Source organism: Misgurnus anguillicaudatus, chromosome 22 (genome assembly GCF_027580225.2).
Source record: "Misgurnus anguillicaudatus chromosome 22, ASM2758022v2, whole genome shotgun sequence".
Lineage (NCBI taxonomy): Eukaryota > Metazoa > Chordata > Actinopteri > Cypriniformes > Cobitidae > Misgurnus > Misgurnus anguillicaudatus.
Window position 1 is genome coordinate 52499053 of NC_073358.2, and position 15742 is coordinate 52514794.

General features: G+C 40.3%; 2 protein-coding genes across 3 annotated transcripts; both read left to right on the top strand.

The window, feature by feature from the left end:
- Positions 1-13: 13 nt before the first annotated feature.
- On the top strand, positions 14-3720 carry c22hxorf58 (chromosome 22 CXorf58 homolog). 2 transcript variants are annotated; one of them, XM_055198139.2, is made up of 8 exons: positions 14-150; positions 230-332; positions 527-621; positions 1951-2056; positions 2137-2268; positions 2350-2546; positions 2700-2784; positions 3093-3720. In XM_055198139.2, the coding sequence occupies exons 2-8, from the start codon at positions 231-233 to the stop codon at positions 3306-3308; spliced, it is 933 nt and encodes a 310-aa protein (XP_055054114.2). In that variant the 5' UTR covers positions 14-150; position 230; the 3' UTR covers positions 3309-3720. The 2 variants fall into 2 exon arrangements, with proteins under 2 accessions (XP_055054114.2, XP_055054113.2); XM_055198138.2 differs by having other exon boundaries at positions 21-150; positions 224-332.
- Positions 3721-4594: 874 nt separating this feature from the next.
- LOC129439488 (zinc finger Y-chromosomal protein 1) lies at positions 4595-14210 on the top strand. Its single transcript, XM_055198134.2, has 8 exons — positions 4595-5018; positions 5873-5969; positions 8460-8804; positions 8875-9024; positions 9135-9254; positions 10884-11018; positions 11248-11391; positions 11642-14210. The coding sequence occupies exons 2-8, from the start codon at positions 5903-5905 to the stop codon at positions 12982-12984; spliced, it is 2304 nt and encodes a 767-aa protein (XP_055054109.2). The 5' UTR covers positions 4595-5018; positions 5873-5902; the 3' UTR covers positions 12985-14210.
- The last annotated feature ends 1532 nt before the right edge of the window (positions 14211-15742 follow it).

The window sequence follows — 15742 nt, forward strand, 5'->3', positions numbered from 1 at the left end:
TCAGGTTTTTAACATTTTATTGACTGTATTATCATGTCGTTTCCTAAACGCTTTCATTGGTTGCTTAGCAACCACAACACAGATTTTTTTAAACAGTGAACATCCGACACTTAAAATATTTATTGAATGACTGAATGAAGAAACACAACCGTGTGTAATATTATTATCTCCGCTGCACAGATATAATAAAAAGTATTTTATTTTAATTTGCACATTTTTTCAGATCTAGAATGGAGGTGTATGAGGATTCTGCCAGAAGAATTCAATCATTCTGGAGATCATATAGGAACAGAAAACTCTTTAAACTCCTCGTGAATACTATACGATCAGCTGTAAGTTATCCTACACTTGACATTTCATTGCCATAAACATCTAAAAGTGCCAGTGTTTAACATTTTCACTCTGAGACTTATTCTGTAGTGCATTTGGTTATAGTGTTTAATACATTTACTATATTATATTATATTATATCATATTATAAGTCTTTTTGATGTGCAATTGTTAATCTGTTGTCTTTTATCATCAGGAGCAGTGTCTGACAGCAGGCGCTCTGCGTCAGCTCAGTCCAAGAGAAGCAGATCTTCTGAAAGATCCCAGTCTGAAGTGCAGACTCAGATTCAGGCAGGACTAAAGAGACTTTCTGTGTAGATCCACTGAACATTACTGATAAGTCATGTGACAAAAGCTCCACAATCTTTGTCATATCCCAGCTAACAGAAAAACTTCTGAGAGCGTTGAAAGCTACCAACGTTCCCAAGAAACTTCTGCCAACATGAAGTTGTTTTAATGTTCTTCTCAGAACGTTTCTTGGTAAAAACAAACACTGATCAACATAATGGTGAACCGTCAACATCTAAACCAATATTTTTACCAAACATTCAGAAATAATGTTTTATAACATTTTACCATTTACATAACAAGCAAAAATTAAATATAGTTGTTATAAACATTGTGTGAACATTAAAACATGACATTGTTTAAAACACAACATTTAATAATGATAAATTGTAACATTCCTCTAACGTTCACATAACCAAGAAACATTCTTAAAACATTAAAAAACTGGACACTTTTCATATTGGCAGAACGTTTTTGGGAATGGGAACGTTGGAAACGTTAAAGGAACGTTCTTAGAACTTTTCTCTGTTAGCTGGGATTGTCCCTTTACAATCTTTATTTCTTTTTTTTAATAATTCACTGTTAGACTTTTTATTGTATATATGCGGTAACTCACTGGCAACGTGTTAATGTACTGTTACTGTATGGTACTGTAACTGCCTAACTGTACATGTTTTTACAGCATGATGTCTTTACCGCAGTTCCATTTTACAGTATAATACTGTAACCTTACTGTAACCTAGTTTAAAAAAAAATTTGCCTTGAAGAGGAATCAAACCCGGGTCACCCATGTCGTAGGTCCATAACATTATCACAGTGCCACAGAGTTACTTAATAAAAGATTCTCGCTATACTCCCCAAGTAGCCTCTTCTGTCACTCTCCCGACACTCCAAGGAGCGAAATCTTGGCATCACTAGTGTTTTGAAGTCTTGAGGTCAAATTCAAATCTTATCCATAATCCCTTTCTTGTTTCTATCTACAATTCTCAATAAATTATTTACACTGCTGAAAAACAATTCACATTTTGAAATTTCCTTCACTCCTAAAAGCATAACAAATAAAATGTATTTCATTTCATAGATATATTTTATTTTTCCATTTTATATGCTTTAATAACACAATTTTATTCCACTACAGTAGCACTACTGCTGTTGTTTTACAGCAGTCTAACGCAAATTCAAAACATACAGTAAATCACTGTAAATTAAATGTTAATACCCATAATGCAATGCATATTACAGTAATAAACTGGAAAAGAAAATAATGGTATTTTACTGGGCATTTCGTGGTAAGTAACTGTAGAAAACTGATGTTCTCGTGCATGGTCTCAGGTTTGCAGGACCTCACTTTCCACCTTCAGTTGTGTTCAAAATTTTCCAGACTGGCGCTGGTGGACAGTATCTCTCTGGCAAAAAACTCTTCACTTCCTCCAACCAGGTCTCATCTTGAATTAGAAAACTACATCATAAATATTTATTCTGGAGACAAAAGAATTGAATGACTTTGGTTTTAAACAGGCAATATCAGACACCTGCAGAATGATGGGAAACAGAACGTTCATGTATCTCATGTCAGTAGATGAGATACACAGAAGGAGCAGAGCCATTATTGAACCACAAGATGTGATCTGCGTCAGAGATTATATGCAGGTGGGAATAAAACACACTTGCTGATTGTAAATGTCATTTTGTGAACTTTCGCATTTGTGTTGTTGATTCATCCCTCCTCAGTATTCCAGCCACCTGGATGAGCTTCCTGCTTGTCTTGGAGGCAGGGAAAACGGCTGGAGGTTTCTATCTCTGAAGGTCCTGTCACGAAACAGCAGAGACGATGTAAAGTCAGGCATGAAACGGCCAGTTGTTAGGAATCTAAAGAAGGGGCGGTCATGGGGACATTCACGTTTCTCCGGACAACAACTCTCTCAGAGGTTTGGAGTTTACTCACATTAACTAACTGGATGTGTATTTTCTTATCTGAAAAAATTATTGGAAACTATAATTTGTCATAATGTCCATTTTATAAAAGCAAGTAAGGCTTCGTGTTTCATACATACTTCTGACCAAGATGTGTTTTTCCTCAGGGGTTTGTCCTCACGGTGCTCCACACGTGCCAAGATCACTGCAGCTCGAATGAGACGTCTCTATGTCATGGGCGATGCTGAGAGAGTATGTTTTATTCTCATACACTTCATCATTTTCATACAGATGTAGGTTTTGGGCATATCTAAAGATAAAGTCCAAGGTTGTCAACAATCCAGAGTTGTCAAATTGTCAATTGAAGAAGACATTTGAATTTTAGGTACAGATGCATATGAAGTGTTTAACTGGTCATCCTAAATTTTACTTCGGTCTGAAAAAAATCGAATTATGCAATTATTTTAAATAGTTTTTGGTGCATCTCGGACTGCAGGACACATCAGCTTCTTTATTTAAATTCATTGTGGGATCAAACCCTGTGTGCTGTTTACATCCAGGTCTCAGAAGAAGAGAGCAATATGGACAACATTAAGACAGATAACCAGAAGAGCACCGCTGAGAAATATGAGATCAGGATCATTCTGCCATCGGTTCAGACTGAAGACTATGGTGACCGCTCATCTGAGTCTGAATGGGAGGAAGAAGCCGAGGAACTCTGTAACTGGTCGAAACAACTGAACACAGATGATGTTGATGCTCCTGAATTTGTGTAGATAAATACAAGACCTGATTCAGACACATCAGAACTGTTTTTATATTTTATCTATCGCTCATTTGTGCATGACAGTCATTGCATAGGTGCAGATGAAAACCATACAGTACTGCGTTTAAAATGCATGAAACAAAAATTATGCACAACCAACATATGCAGTTGAACATTTGTGCATATTGTGCTTGACTGCACCTTGCAACTTAAAATGCACAATTCAAGCATGCACTTTAAATACGCCTGTCTAAAACAGATGGGGTTACTGTGTTAAATATGTAAAGTATAACATACTCAAAAAAATAATATATACAGCATAATAAGTGTGATTGAAGCATGCATGGACAGGAACCTACTAAACATGATTTGCAATTAGACTGTAACACATATTTAAAACAATAAATAATATTTACTTCTAAGTATGAGTCAAAGATGCCTATATGATCGGTGGCAGGCTGTCATCCAGCAAGCAAAAACCGAGACAGTAAAATGACGCCTAACTATAGACCCAATATAGTCGGGCTATGAATAACCCTCCTACCCTAAATAACCTTGAATTTGGTTACATGCTGTTTTTGCCAATATAACTTGGAGATGTACTATATTCCATCATGTAAGAAAAGTCAACAGGTGTTCTATTCTAGTCTATTCTTGGGCTACAGTTACGGCATCTATTAGACTTTCACTGGCAGGGTAGCAGGCCAAATTTTGCCTTGTTTTAGCCAAAATTGCATGCTTGGGTGACTGGAATTTTATAAGGGTCAATGCATCTCTAAACTGTACATGTTTATGTGAGATTATGTATGGATATTATTCAATCACATGCCAGTTTTTGAGAGTTATGCCATGAAAATGTAATTACAATGAAATAGTATACAATTATAAAAGAGCATAAATGAAAAAAATATATACTGTAAATTGCTGATTGGGAATAATGTTTATATTTTTTAAAGGCATGCGACAATATTCTTGATGTTATATTTGTGATCTACTTGAATTATATTAGCCTTTGATATATTAGTGGTTTTATTGTGCTCACTTATTTCCCAAGCTGTTAAATATGGCAAAAAATATAAATAAGGGACACTTTTGGGGTTACAAACCACAAAAAATGGTTCTAATTGAAAACATTATAAGCTATAAGTGTGAAACAAACACATAAACCTAATCTATCGCATCTTTTGTAGATAAATTGGTAGATCACTGCGTTAGCAGCGCAAAAGACCATGGGTTATCCAGGGAACACATACTGATAAAAAAAACTATTTGTAATTGCTTTGGATAAATAATGCATCTGCCAAATGCATCAATGTAATGTTGTGAGACTTGTGACAACTTTCCCGGGTCTCATATATAACCAATAGCTTCCAAAACCAAGCAAACACAAAACCAATATCACTGCGCGCGTCTCTGACACTCAAAGAGTCGCATAATCGCTTATATACGACCTATTTGTATCGCATCGAAGCCGTTTAGCTTTGCTTTGGCTCGGATAAGAATCTTTTATCGGCCTTCCGTGTTTTCCTGCGGCTCTGGCGCAGTGACGTGCCGCGCTCCGGCGGAGATGCGGCGCGTCTGCGCGCGGAGCTCCGCCCTCCCTGCGCACTCCGCGGCCCGCCCAGCGCCCGCGAGCTCCCGATCGAGCCCTGCCCGAGTCTGGGGAAACCCGACGGCCTGCCTGTGGAAATCTGGAGGCCGCACTGCGCGTTCATCTATGGTGAGCGAGCCGTTACCGAGGCGTCAGATCGCAGGAGCTTTAACGGATGATATCGTCGCGCAGCTATGCTAGATTTGTGTGTCGTTCATGCTTATTATGTCGCGTTATGTGGCGCGTTACGTCCGGAGACGCGAGGCCTCGGCCCCCGGGCCTCGAGCAGGCCGCGTCGAGGCCTCGCGCAGCAGGGTGGATTATTGTTTATAAATGGCTCTCGCGTGCACGGGCGCGAGGTATCATGCACCTCTTTGTTAGAGTGGAAGTGGTCGTGTTTGCATGTGTACGCGCGTTCGCGTGAGAATAAAATGCATATTGCGTTATTATGTGTCAAAATGGCGCGCACGGGCAGGTTTTGTTTTAGGGGGAAGGAGGGAAATTGTGTCGTTCATGTCCGGTTTCACGCTAGCAAACGTTCAGCGCGTTTATCCCCGCACGGTGGGTGGGAATGCATCGCGCCGTTGCGCGCATTCCTCTCCGCGCATGATGCATTGCATGTTGTGCAAAGATTGTAATGCATTGCATCGTATGCAACAATGAAAACGCACGAGCAGTGCGTTGCGTGTATTTCCTTTTGTCGCAGTCAAAGGCACGCACGAGCCCTGATTGCGTCAATCATTGATCACGCACGCGTTACCTCCTCTCCGTCTCTGCATATTAAAAATGCATTGCGTGTTTATGTGATGACAGTCGGTGACATTGTTTTGACCCCTCATCAGTCCTGACAGACAAGGCTCGAATAACTTATTTCTGTATTTACAGTTTTATAAGACATCAGTGTTGTCATAACTGACTAAATACAGCAGGACTTGAATGTATTGTGTTGTCAGATTTAACTGATGTGTTTTGTGTTGCATCAGTTGTGCAGTGGCCAATGAGGAGTAAAGACGATGACTGAGGAGGTCACCAGACTTGCGCTCCGCTCCCAAGAGCCAAAGATTATACTGCATGGCTCAGGTAAACACATCACACCCATCACTAATACTGAATACAAACACTGACATCAGCTACATTTACATCAACATTTCTTATTTCAGTCAGTCATTACATCATTGCACACACGCACAAATTCTCATTTTCAGGCAAGTTCCAAATAAAAAAGTAGTTTTTTTGACATGGCTGTCAAAAAGAATTACATGGATCAGCTAATGCTGCGTTTACACCAGCCACGTTTGAGGCGTCAAAATCGCGTCTACTGCGCCTAGTTTGCCACTTGAACAGTTTGAATGTATTCGCGCGTCTAGAGCGAGCAAGCATTTGACGCGCGTCAGAGGCAAAATCCGCTTCTTGTGGGAGGGGCAAGTGCGATGCTGTTGTCTGTTTGCAAGATGACTGTTGATTGTGCATTTATCGAGAGAGTTACCAGTTTGTATTTGGTCACCTTACTTTAGGGGGAAAATAATCGGCGCGGGTCGATAAACGTCACGTGACTCAAAAGTGAAAGGTGTATTTACAACTTACCAGGTTGCACAATGTCCTCACTGACACTCTTCCAAGCGAGGTCCTTTTTATGCCTGTCTCTATAGAAATAAGAACTTGTGTGGTATAGCTGGGCGGGGCTGACGCCACAGCAGCAAGCAGGCTCCTGATTGGTTAACGCGGCGCGAAATTCCGCCAAAGTTCAAAGTTTTCAACTCGGGCTTCAGCGCAAATTCACGTCAAACGCAAAATGCACAAAAAGCACCATACGCCCGTACCGCACCAGATGCTCAATTCATGCGAATGAGGTGGAATCGCATCTTCTGCACCACCCCAAACGTCTCATTTGTGCCGCGAGACCTCCAGACGTGCGTCAACGTGTCTTCACATTGACTTAACATTGAAATCACTCGCGATTCACACCTCTACCGCGGCTTGTGTAAACGCAGCATAAGACTGAAGTGGTGTATTATGTGTGCTAGGCCAGTAGATGGTGATGTTACTTTGTAAAAAAATATTATGCACTTGAGATAAATACAACCATGAAGAATCAAGCAGTTTTGTTTAGATGGACAATGAGGTCGGTTTTTTACTACAACAATTTTGTAAACTTTGTTAAAAGAATTAATTTCAACTTGAGCTTTTATTATATATGAGGTCATCGTACTTGTACGAACATCCTGCAAGTTTCAGAACTGAAAACCTCCTTGTTACTGAAATATCAACTGACACCAAGCCCAGAAAACATCAGGTTCTGGAATGTGCAAAGTCGAATTTTAAACAACGCCACCACTTAAAGTCTACTTTGGTAGCCCTGCCCACTGGTTCACGCAAACTGGATAGTCCATACAACAAACATGTCGTTAAAGACTGCATAATATTGTACAGGGCCTGGCTGTGGAAGAACACAGTCGCTATATAACCTTCCCTCAAAATCTGATATTAGAAATGCGTGGTTGAAGTTTATTTTTAAACCACTTTCGTTCGGATCGCTTTGGAGTTGCGGAACGCACATGTGGTTGAATGTGTTCAAACAGCCACACGCGACCGCCTTCTCTCCGCCCATTTATCTAATCTGAGGTACTAAACACAAGTTTAACATCTTTTTTGACTTCTGGCGTGAACATACAGTGAACAGCGCTATTTTTAGCCTTTCATTGATAAAACTAAGCGGCTGATCTCCGTAGTTTCGTTTTGAAAGCGTGTGAAAGTTGCGCGATCTTATTTCATCAATTGCGCTGAAAATTCAGAGAAAGCTCTAACATACTCATGTACAAAACACTGTGCTGCATGTTTACTTGCTAAACAAGCAGTGCACTCCGACATAATATTAGTTTGCGTCCATATAAACTCACCATTACTCCCGCTCGCGTTTGAATGACAGCAGAGAGACTCGCCCACCGTCTCACAGACCCCCCCCCCCTCACAGTATTCAGCACAGAAGCGGTCGAAAGTGGACAAAAGAGACGGATTTAAATACCAGGTGTAAACGTAATGTGTCTCTCTCGTCCACTTGTGATCCGATCGATGAAAACACATCTTAATACCAAGTGTAAACAGCCCCATACACATCAATCCAGTAGCACACAATTGATATTTTAATCACACAATAATTGTTTTACCTAAAAAAAAACGATCTAGTGTTTCCATGTCTTTTGGAATGGTTTATACGACCCCTTACAATCTGAATGAAATTTAAATAGGATTTGTCTTAATTATTTTCAATTAAGGTGGTTTAGGTGACCTTTATATTGGGACTGGGCTATTAGTCTGATTATATGTTCTTTAACATTACCCAACAGCACCATTGCCATGTATTTTTTGGAATTTTATTACCACATGGTGCATTACTTAACATTTTATGTAATAACTATTCACCTAACAAAATTAAATGAAAATATATAGAGTATTAATCAACATTTTTTTTGTTGATGTCTAACATATGTTAGAAATGTAATATTAACATAATATTTGTGCGTTTGGCAGATGCTTCAAAGGAGTTGTCATCATCTGTGTGTTTGTGTGTAGATGAAGGAGGTGCAGGTGAGGAGGAGTATGTGGTGGAGCTGCAGGAGACGGTGCTGGTGTCAGAGGTGGATGGGGAGGGAGTTTCCGTCCAGGGCTTCTCCTCCGATGAGCTCGTCATCCAGGATGCGGTGGAGGACGTGGTCGCCGAATACGTGCACTGCGATGACGACGAGGGCGTTGCCGTGGAGACCTGTGTGATGTCACTGGAGGGTGAGGAGGAAGAGGATGACGGTGTTGCCATGGCAGAGATGACTGAGGATGTTTTGGTGGCAGAGGGAAGGGAGCAAGATGGGCTGGACCAAGAACACGACTCGGACAGCTGTGGAGACTACCTGATGATCTCCTGTAAGTCGCTCACTCGCACTGTACTACATCCTCTGATTGATCGATCCATTGATTGATTCTCTGTCTGTAGTGGATGATGCAGGTAAGATGGTGTCAGGTGATGGAGAGGAGGTGACAGTGGAGGGAGCGATGGATGATCAGGAGGTGGAGAAGGACGAGGACGGACAGGAAGTGATTAAAGTTTACATCTTTAAAGCAGACTCAGGGGAGGATGATCTGGGTGAGTGAGTTGTGTTTAATGCACATGTACAGTGTCTCTCCACCATCAGATATAATGATCATCTTGAGCTTATAGTGTAAAGTCGTCTGTGTCTGTGTGTTTGTATGTAGGTGAGACAGTCGACCTGGATGAGAGTGAGACCGTCACTTTGGCTGAACCTGTCGTACGGCCGCTGAGAGAGAAGATGGTCTACATGTCTGTAGGTGACGGCCATCATACACAGACTGATGGTGAGGAAAAACACAGATTAAATGATAATATAACATTAAATACTCAATATTCCTGTAAAGATTTCTTGCTGGCAATGTAGAAACAAGTGAGCATTGTAATAATTTGTAATGCAGGTTTTGTTCTGATACTTTAAGGGCTTCTCAACCAACATCATTATTACCCTACATGTGTACTTACATTTTTTTATTTGTGTGACTTTTATATTTTGATATAAAACTACAAAGATTTTGAAACTATGTAATTTAACCCTTTAACTTTCACGTCCCCCTTTTTGGACTGTGGGGGTGAAAAGGTGATGCGCACCTTTGAATTAATTTAACTCTGTCATTCTTTTGTCTAAAAGCAAAATCTTGTTCTCTTTTTAAAGAAGACACTTAAGTGTAGTTTAAATTTATAAAAAAATAAAAACAATGCAATAAAGTATATATTTTATATTTAAAACCCATAAAATAAAATGTTATACTCCCAGAATGCTGCAAAAATTAAGCCATAAGTCTCAACTACTTTTTGAAGTTCAAATTTCAAGTTAAAATCACAAACAATGAGGTTTTTGCACACCTTTAATGGTTTTACCAACATTGGCCACTAGGTGTCAACGGTTTGCTGCATACTCACAAATCACAAATTAATAAATTACTGTCACAAGGGTTTTGAATTATGAAAACTACATTCTTATGCTGGGTTCACACCAGACGCATTTGAGGCATCAAATTAGCGTCTACCGCGTGTAGTTGGCCGCTTGAACATTTTGAGTTTACTCGCTTCATTCTCGTGTGAAATTCTAGTCACCGAAACACTCACGTGGAAATTTGCATCATGGGAGGGGCTTCTGCGACTCTGCTCGATTCCTGTAATCACGTCACTACTAGAGCAAGCTCCTGATTGATTAACGAGGCACGTTTTTCCGGCAACGCTCAATTCATGGTATTCGCGCCAACTAGACGCGCGAATGAGGCCGAATCGCATCTACCACGTCGCGCAAAATCTCATTCGTGCCGCGAGACCTCCAGACACACGTCAACGCGTCTTCACACTGACTTAACATTAAAATCACTCGCGCTTGACGCCTCTACCGCGGCTGGTGTGAACGCAGCATTACAGCTTTTCAATTATATGTAGTTTGTCAAGATCTTTGAAGATTTAAAATAGGATTTTACAATTATGAACATATAATAATTACAGGAGTGACATTTAACAAAATAATTATCAATAAAAAAAATTTTATCATCAAATGGCCTTGAAATATGAAAACTACATTCGTAGAGCTTTTCAACAACAATATACAATTTGTCAAGATTATTTCAGGTATATCTAATAATATATATGTAAAAACACCTTGTTAGCCAGTGACATTTTAGAAAATTACTCTTACCATATCATTATTTTTGCAAATTGAAATATAAAAACTTCAATCTGAGAGCTGTCCAATGATATCTAGTTTGTCAAGATGTGTACTGGTTAAGACTAAGAAATTCTTGTTTTAAATATGTAACGCCAAATGTCTCACCTGTGGGCCAGTGACATAAAACACGACTGATGGAGACGATGAATATTACTGCACTATTCACAGTATTGTTGAATATTTACAGCAGTGGTTTATGTTTAGACTTTGTGTGTTTTGTGTGCAGGAGGGTCGAAGCTCTCCGATGAGGTTTATATGGAGGTGGTTGTTGGTGGAGAAGAGCCGGTGTCTCATGACCGAGTGTATGACAGCACAGCATTGAGCAAAGACTTCATGCCTGTAGCGTGGGCCGCTGCATACGGTCAGCACATTGTACATTATAACGTCACAACTCCAATACAAAATGCACAATTTATATCATACAGTGCATGTGTTGTTTATATATTCTGGAGTAAATCATTTACAAGAAAAAATGTCAGATGCACTTAGAAGGTTTTGCATCTAAACATTTCATATTCACTACAATCACAACATTACTCTTCCAATCAAATAAGCTTGTGTATTATAGCTTGTGCTTGTTTTATATTCAGGTGCGGCGGATCACGAAGGTTGTGAGAATCGTAACGGTGCGGCGAGCGCGTTACTGCACATCGATGAGTCGGACGCGCTGGACAAACTGAACCGACAACACGGCAAGAACAAGAGGCGAACTGAACCCCGTCAGGTCCAGACAGGTACCACCGCATCACATCTCACCTGAAGCGTCTGAATTTGGATATTTCTGCTAACTTTTTGTTGGCATTTTTCAGATGTACATTAGCTTTTAAAACAGATGACGTGCAGTACATGTACTTATCAGCATGTTATCAATATTGAATGTATTTGGATCTTAATTATTTTTGAGTGAACATTTTATTTAATTGTATTTCAGCAACGTCTCATTTGCTAAAATGATTAACTTGTACTGTCTCATTTATTTTGCAGCTATTATCATCGGTCCATACGGACAGCCTCTCACCGTCTACCCCTGCATGCTGTGCGGTAAGAAATTCAAATCCCGCGGCTTCCTGAAGCGACACACTCGCAACCACCACCAGGACGTCTTGACACGCAAAAAGTACCAATGCACCGACTGCGACTTCACCACTAACAAAAAAGCCAGTCTCCACAACCACATGGAGGTTCACGCGGTCAGTAACAAAGCTCCCTTCGAATGCGAGACCTGCGGTAAAGAGTTTCACCAGCAAGCGGCGTTGTTTTCCCATCGCCTTCAACACCATCACCGGGAACAGAAATCACCTACGGCCATCGCTTCCCCGCTCTCTCCCGCCGCTGCGACCAAGACTCACAAATGCAAGTTTTGCGATTACGAGACCGCCGAGCAAGGTCTGCTCAATCGCCACCTGCTGGCCGTCCACAGTAAGAGTTTCCCGCACATCTGCGTGGAGTGCGGTAAGGGTTTCCGTCATCCGTCCGAGTTAAAGAAACACATGCGGACGCACACCGGGGAAAAGCCGTACTCCTGCGCGTACTGCGATTATAAATCGGCGGACTCGTCGAACTTGAAGACGCACGTGAAAACGAAACACAGTCGCGAACTGCCGTTCCGCTGCGAGCGTTGCGGTCAGACCTTCGGCGAAGAGGAGGAGCTGACGCAGCACGCGGCGACGCACGAGGACGCTCGAGGGCACCAGTGCAGCCACTGCGACCATCGCAGTTCCAACTCCAGCGATCTTAAACGGCACATTATTTCCGTGCACACTAAGGACTACCCGCACAAATGCGCCGTCTGCGGAAAAGGCTTCCATCGGCCGTCCGAGCTTAAGAAACACTCGGCGTCTCACAAAACCAAGAAACTGCATCAGTGTCGTCACTGCAACTTTAAGATCGCCGACCCCTTTGTCCTTAGCCGCCACATCCTTTCCGTCCACACCAAGGAACAACAACAACAGCAACCGCAGGAGCCCGCGTCACCCACATCACCCGCGTCACCGCCGACGCCGCCGCCAACCCAGCCGCAAGCCCCGCCTGTAGAAAAGAGCACCCCAAAGAGGACTATAGGGGCGGCGCAGTTGGCGTCGGGTGGTGCGGCGGTAAAGAAGGGAGGTGGGCCGGCGGGTAAGGGTCCACGGGAGCGTAGGGTGTATCAGTGTCAGTATTGCGACTATAGCACGGGAGATGCGTCTGGCTTTAAGAGACACGTCATTTCCATTCATACTAAAGACTATCCTCATCGCTGTCAGTACTGCTCCAAGGGTTTCCGGAGACCTTCGGAGAAAAACCAGCACATTATGAGACACCATAAAGACGTGGTGCCCGCAGAATGATCACCCTCCTCTTCCTCATCTTCCTTTATGTGCCGTATAAGACACTAAACAGCCCGTACTTTAAAATCACCATCCCTCGTGTTGGCAACCAGTTGCATATGTGTGTGTGTGTGTTGTTGTGTCTGTATGTGAGATTGAATCTAGTGCACAGAATGCATTCGCACCTCCCACATTAAAGGAAAAGTTCACCCAAAAATGAAATTGTCACGATTGACGGATTCTCATTTCGTTCCAAACCTGTATTATGACAAGAATCACCTTAAAAGTATTTTGAAAGTATTTCGTGTCAGACGATAAGGTGTTTTTTTTACCTACGTTTGGGTCCAAATTCAAAAATGTTGTAATGATGCCAAACTGGTTTTGGAAGGACATGAGAACAACGTTAATAATAATGACATGGCTTCATTTCTGAGTGAACGCTTTCTTGCTCGTGTGTTTGTATTTTATGTTTTTTAGCGATTTCAATTTGGTTTTTCGTACCTTAACAGATGAACTGTGGATCAGGTGTTTATATTCCTCGAGCATTTTAGAGACGCACTACAGTCATTACTTGCAAACATCTGACCTTGATATCATATACAAACGCTCTAAAATGCTTTATGGATATATGACCATGTGGCTCAGTTTTGCACTTTATCAGCATGATTGACAGCTGTCTTTATGGGTTGCAAAATGTGGACATGGAGGAAACATCTAGAAGTGTTGGAAAGATAACAGGCTGTTTTTCATCGAAAAACAAAAACCATGTTTTATTTAGTACGGTCAGGACAGGGTTAATCTGGTATATAAATATTCTTATAAACTTATAAACAAAGACTGCAAGAAACTTTGCATATTTGTCAGGCAGTAATAGACTATGGATAGTTTCAGATCTGTATTAATAAAGCATTTAAAGGAATAGTTCACTTGAAAATTCAACTCATGCAGGTTAATTTTTATTTATTTTTGTTTCAGTATGATGACGACGGGTGGTCAGAGCTCCAAAAAAAGTACAAATGAAATGTGATTAAATGACATTTTTTGTGAACTGTTCCTTTAATGCGTACACAAAACTGCTGGTTTTAATGTTTGGTAAACTTTCAAAACATGATCATGTATATTAAATGTATTGCACACACTGCACAAAATGATTTTCAAGAAAAAAATCTTGGTATTTTTGTCTTGTTTTCAGTGAAAATATCTAAAAATTCTTGGATTGGGATGCTTTTTCTTGATGAGCAAAACGACCCAAGAGGATGGGTCTAGTTTTTAGATCAAAAATATAAAATTTAAGTGACTTTGTGCATAAAACAAGCAAAAAAAATCTGCCAATGGGGTGAGCAAAAAATCCTGAAAATTTGTCTTAAACACTAAATTCAGGAAAAATTTGCTTACCCCATTGGCAGATTTTTTTTTGCTTGTTTGGTGCGCAAAATCCCTTAAATTTGATGTTTTTTTGGACTAAGAACTGGACTTATTTTCTTGGGTCGTTTTGCTCATCAAGAAAAAGCATCTTAAATGTAAGAATTTTTTGAATATTTTTACTGGGAGCAGGACAAGAGTGCTAGGAATTTTTTTTCTTGAAAATAATTTTTTGCAGTGCATAATGAATGAATGCACTGGAAAGGGGACTTTCTTGCTTGGTATTTTTTTCTTGTTTTCAGTGCAAATATGTAAAGATTCTTAGATCGGGATGTGTTTTCTTGATTATCAAAATGACTTAAGAAAATGAGTTTGGTTTTTAGACACAAAATATACAATTTGTGCTTAAAACAATCAAAAAATCTGCCAATGCAGATGTTTGCCAATAACTTACTGTAGTTTTGAATTGATGTTGTTTGCTGGCAACAGTTTGATCAAAGTTGAATGAGCATTGAACATTGGCGGGTCTTTGTCTTTGCAGAGTGGAGCTATAGAGTAGCGGCCTCATGCAAAGCATTCTGGGAACCAAAGAAAAAACAGAAAAAGGTTGATGAGGATTTCTGGTTCCCAGAATGCTTTGCATGAGGCTGTTGTTTTGTGGTTTTGTTCTGTGGGGATGAGGACTTGTTGATGTTTGATGTTCATTTGGCTTTGAGCAAACTGTTGTCAGTGGGTAACATCAATTTGGATCTACAGTAAGTTACTGGCAAACGGCAACATACTGTAATTTCTACAGACATTTTAAGCAGTGTGCGGTAAGCGATTTTTTTTCTTACCCCATTGGCAGATTGTTTTTGCTTGTATTAAGCACAAATTGACTTACATTTTATGTTTTTTTGTCTATATACTAGACTTGTTTTTTGTCATTTTGCTCATCAAGAAAGGCCATCTTGATTTGGGAATGTTTTGATATTTGCACTGAAAATAAGACAAAAATCCTAAGTAAGAAAGTTATTTTTTGCAGTGTGTATGGGACCACAGAAGTTACTAAATGAAATAGAAAATGTCATGATGAATCTCACAAAAACACGTCTTGATCGTATTTCACCCCAAAATAGACGACGTTCCTAAGGTATACATTTTAGTAAAAACATGTCTTGTTATATAACATATAACAAAATCTGCTAAAGTTGTTAGAGTAATGAGAATCACTGTAAAATATGAAGCATTAATGCATTACAGTAATCGGGTCATTGCTATCATGTCTTTAAATGGGTTTAATTGTGTGTGTGTGTATTTTAATATGACCTGGACGTGTTTATCTGTGAGATTCACTGAATCAAACTCTGACCGTATATCCGTAACCATCAGAAATATTCTTCATAATCTTACTGGACACATCAGGATCTCTCATCAG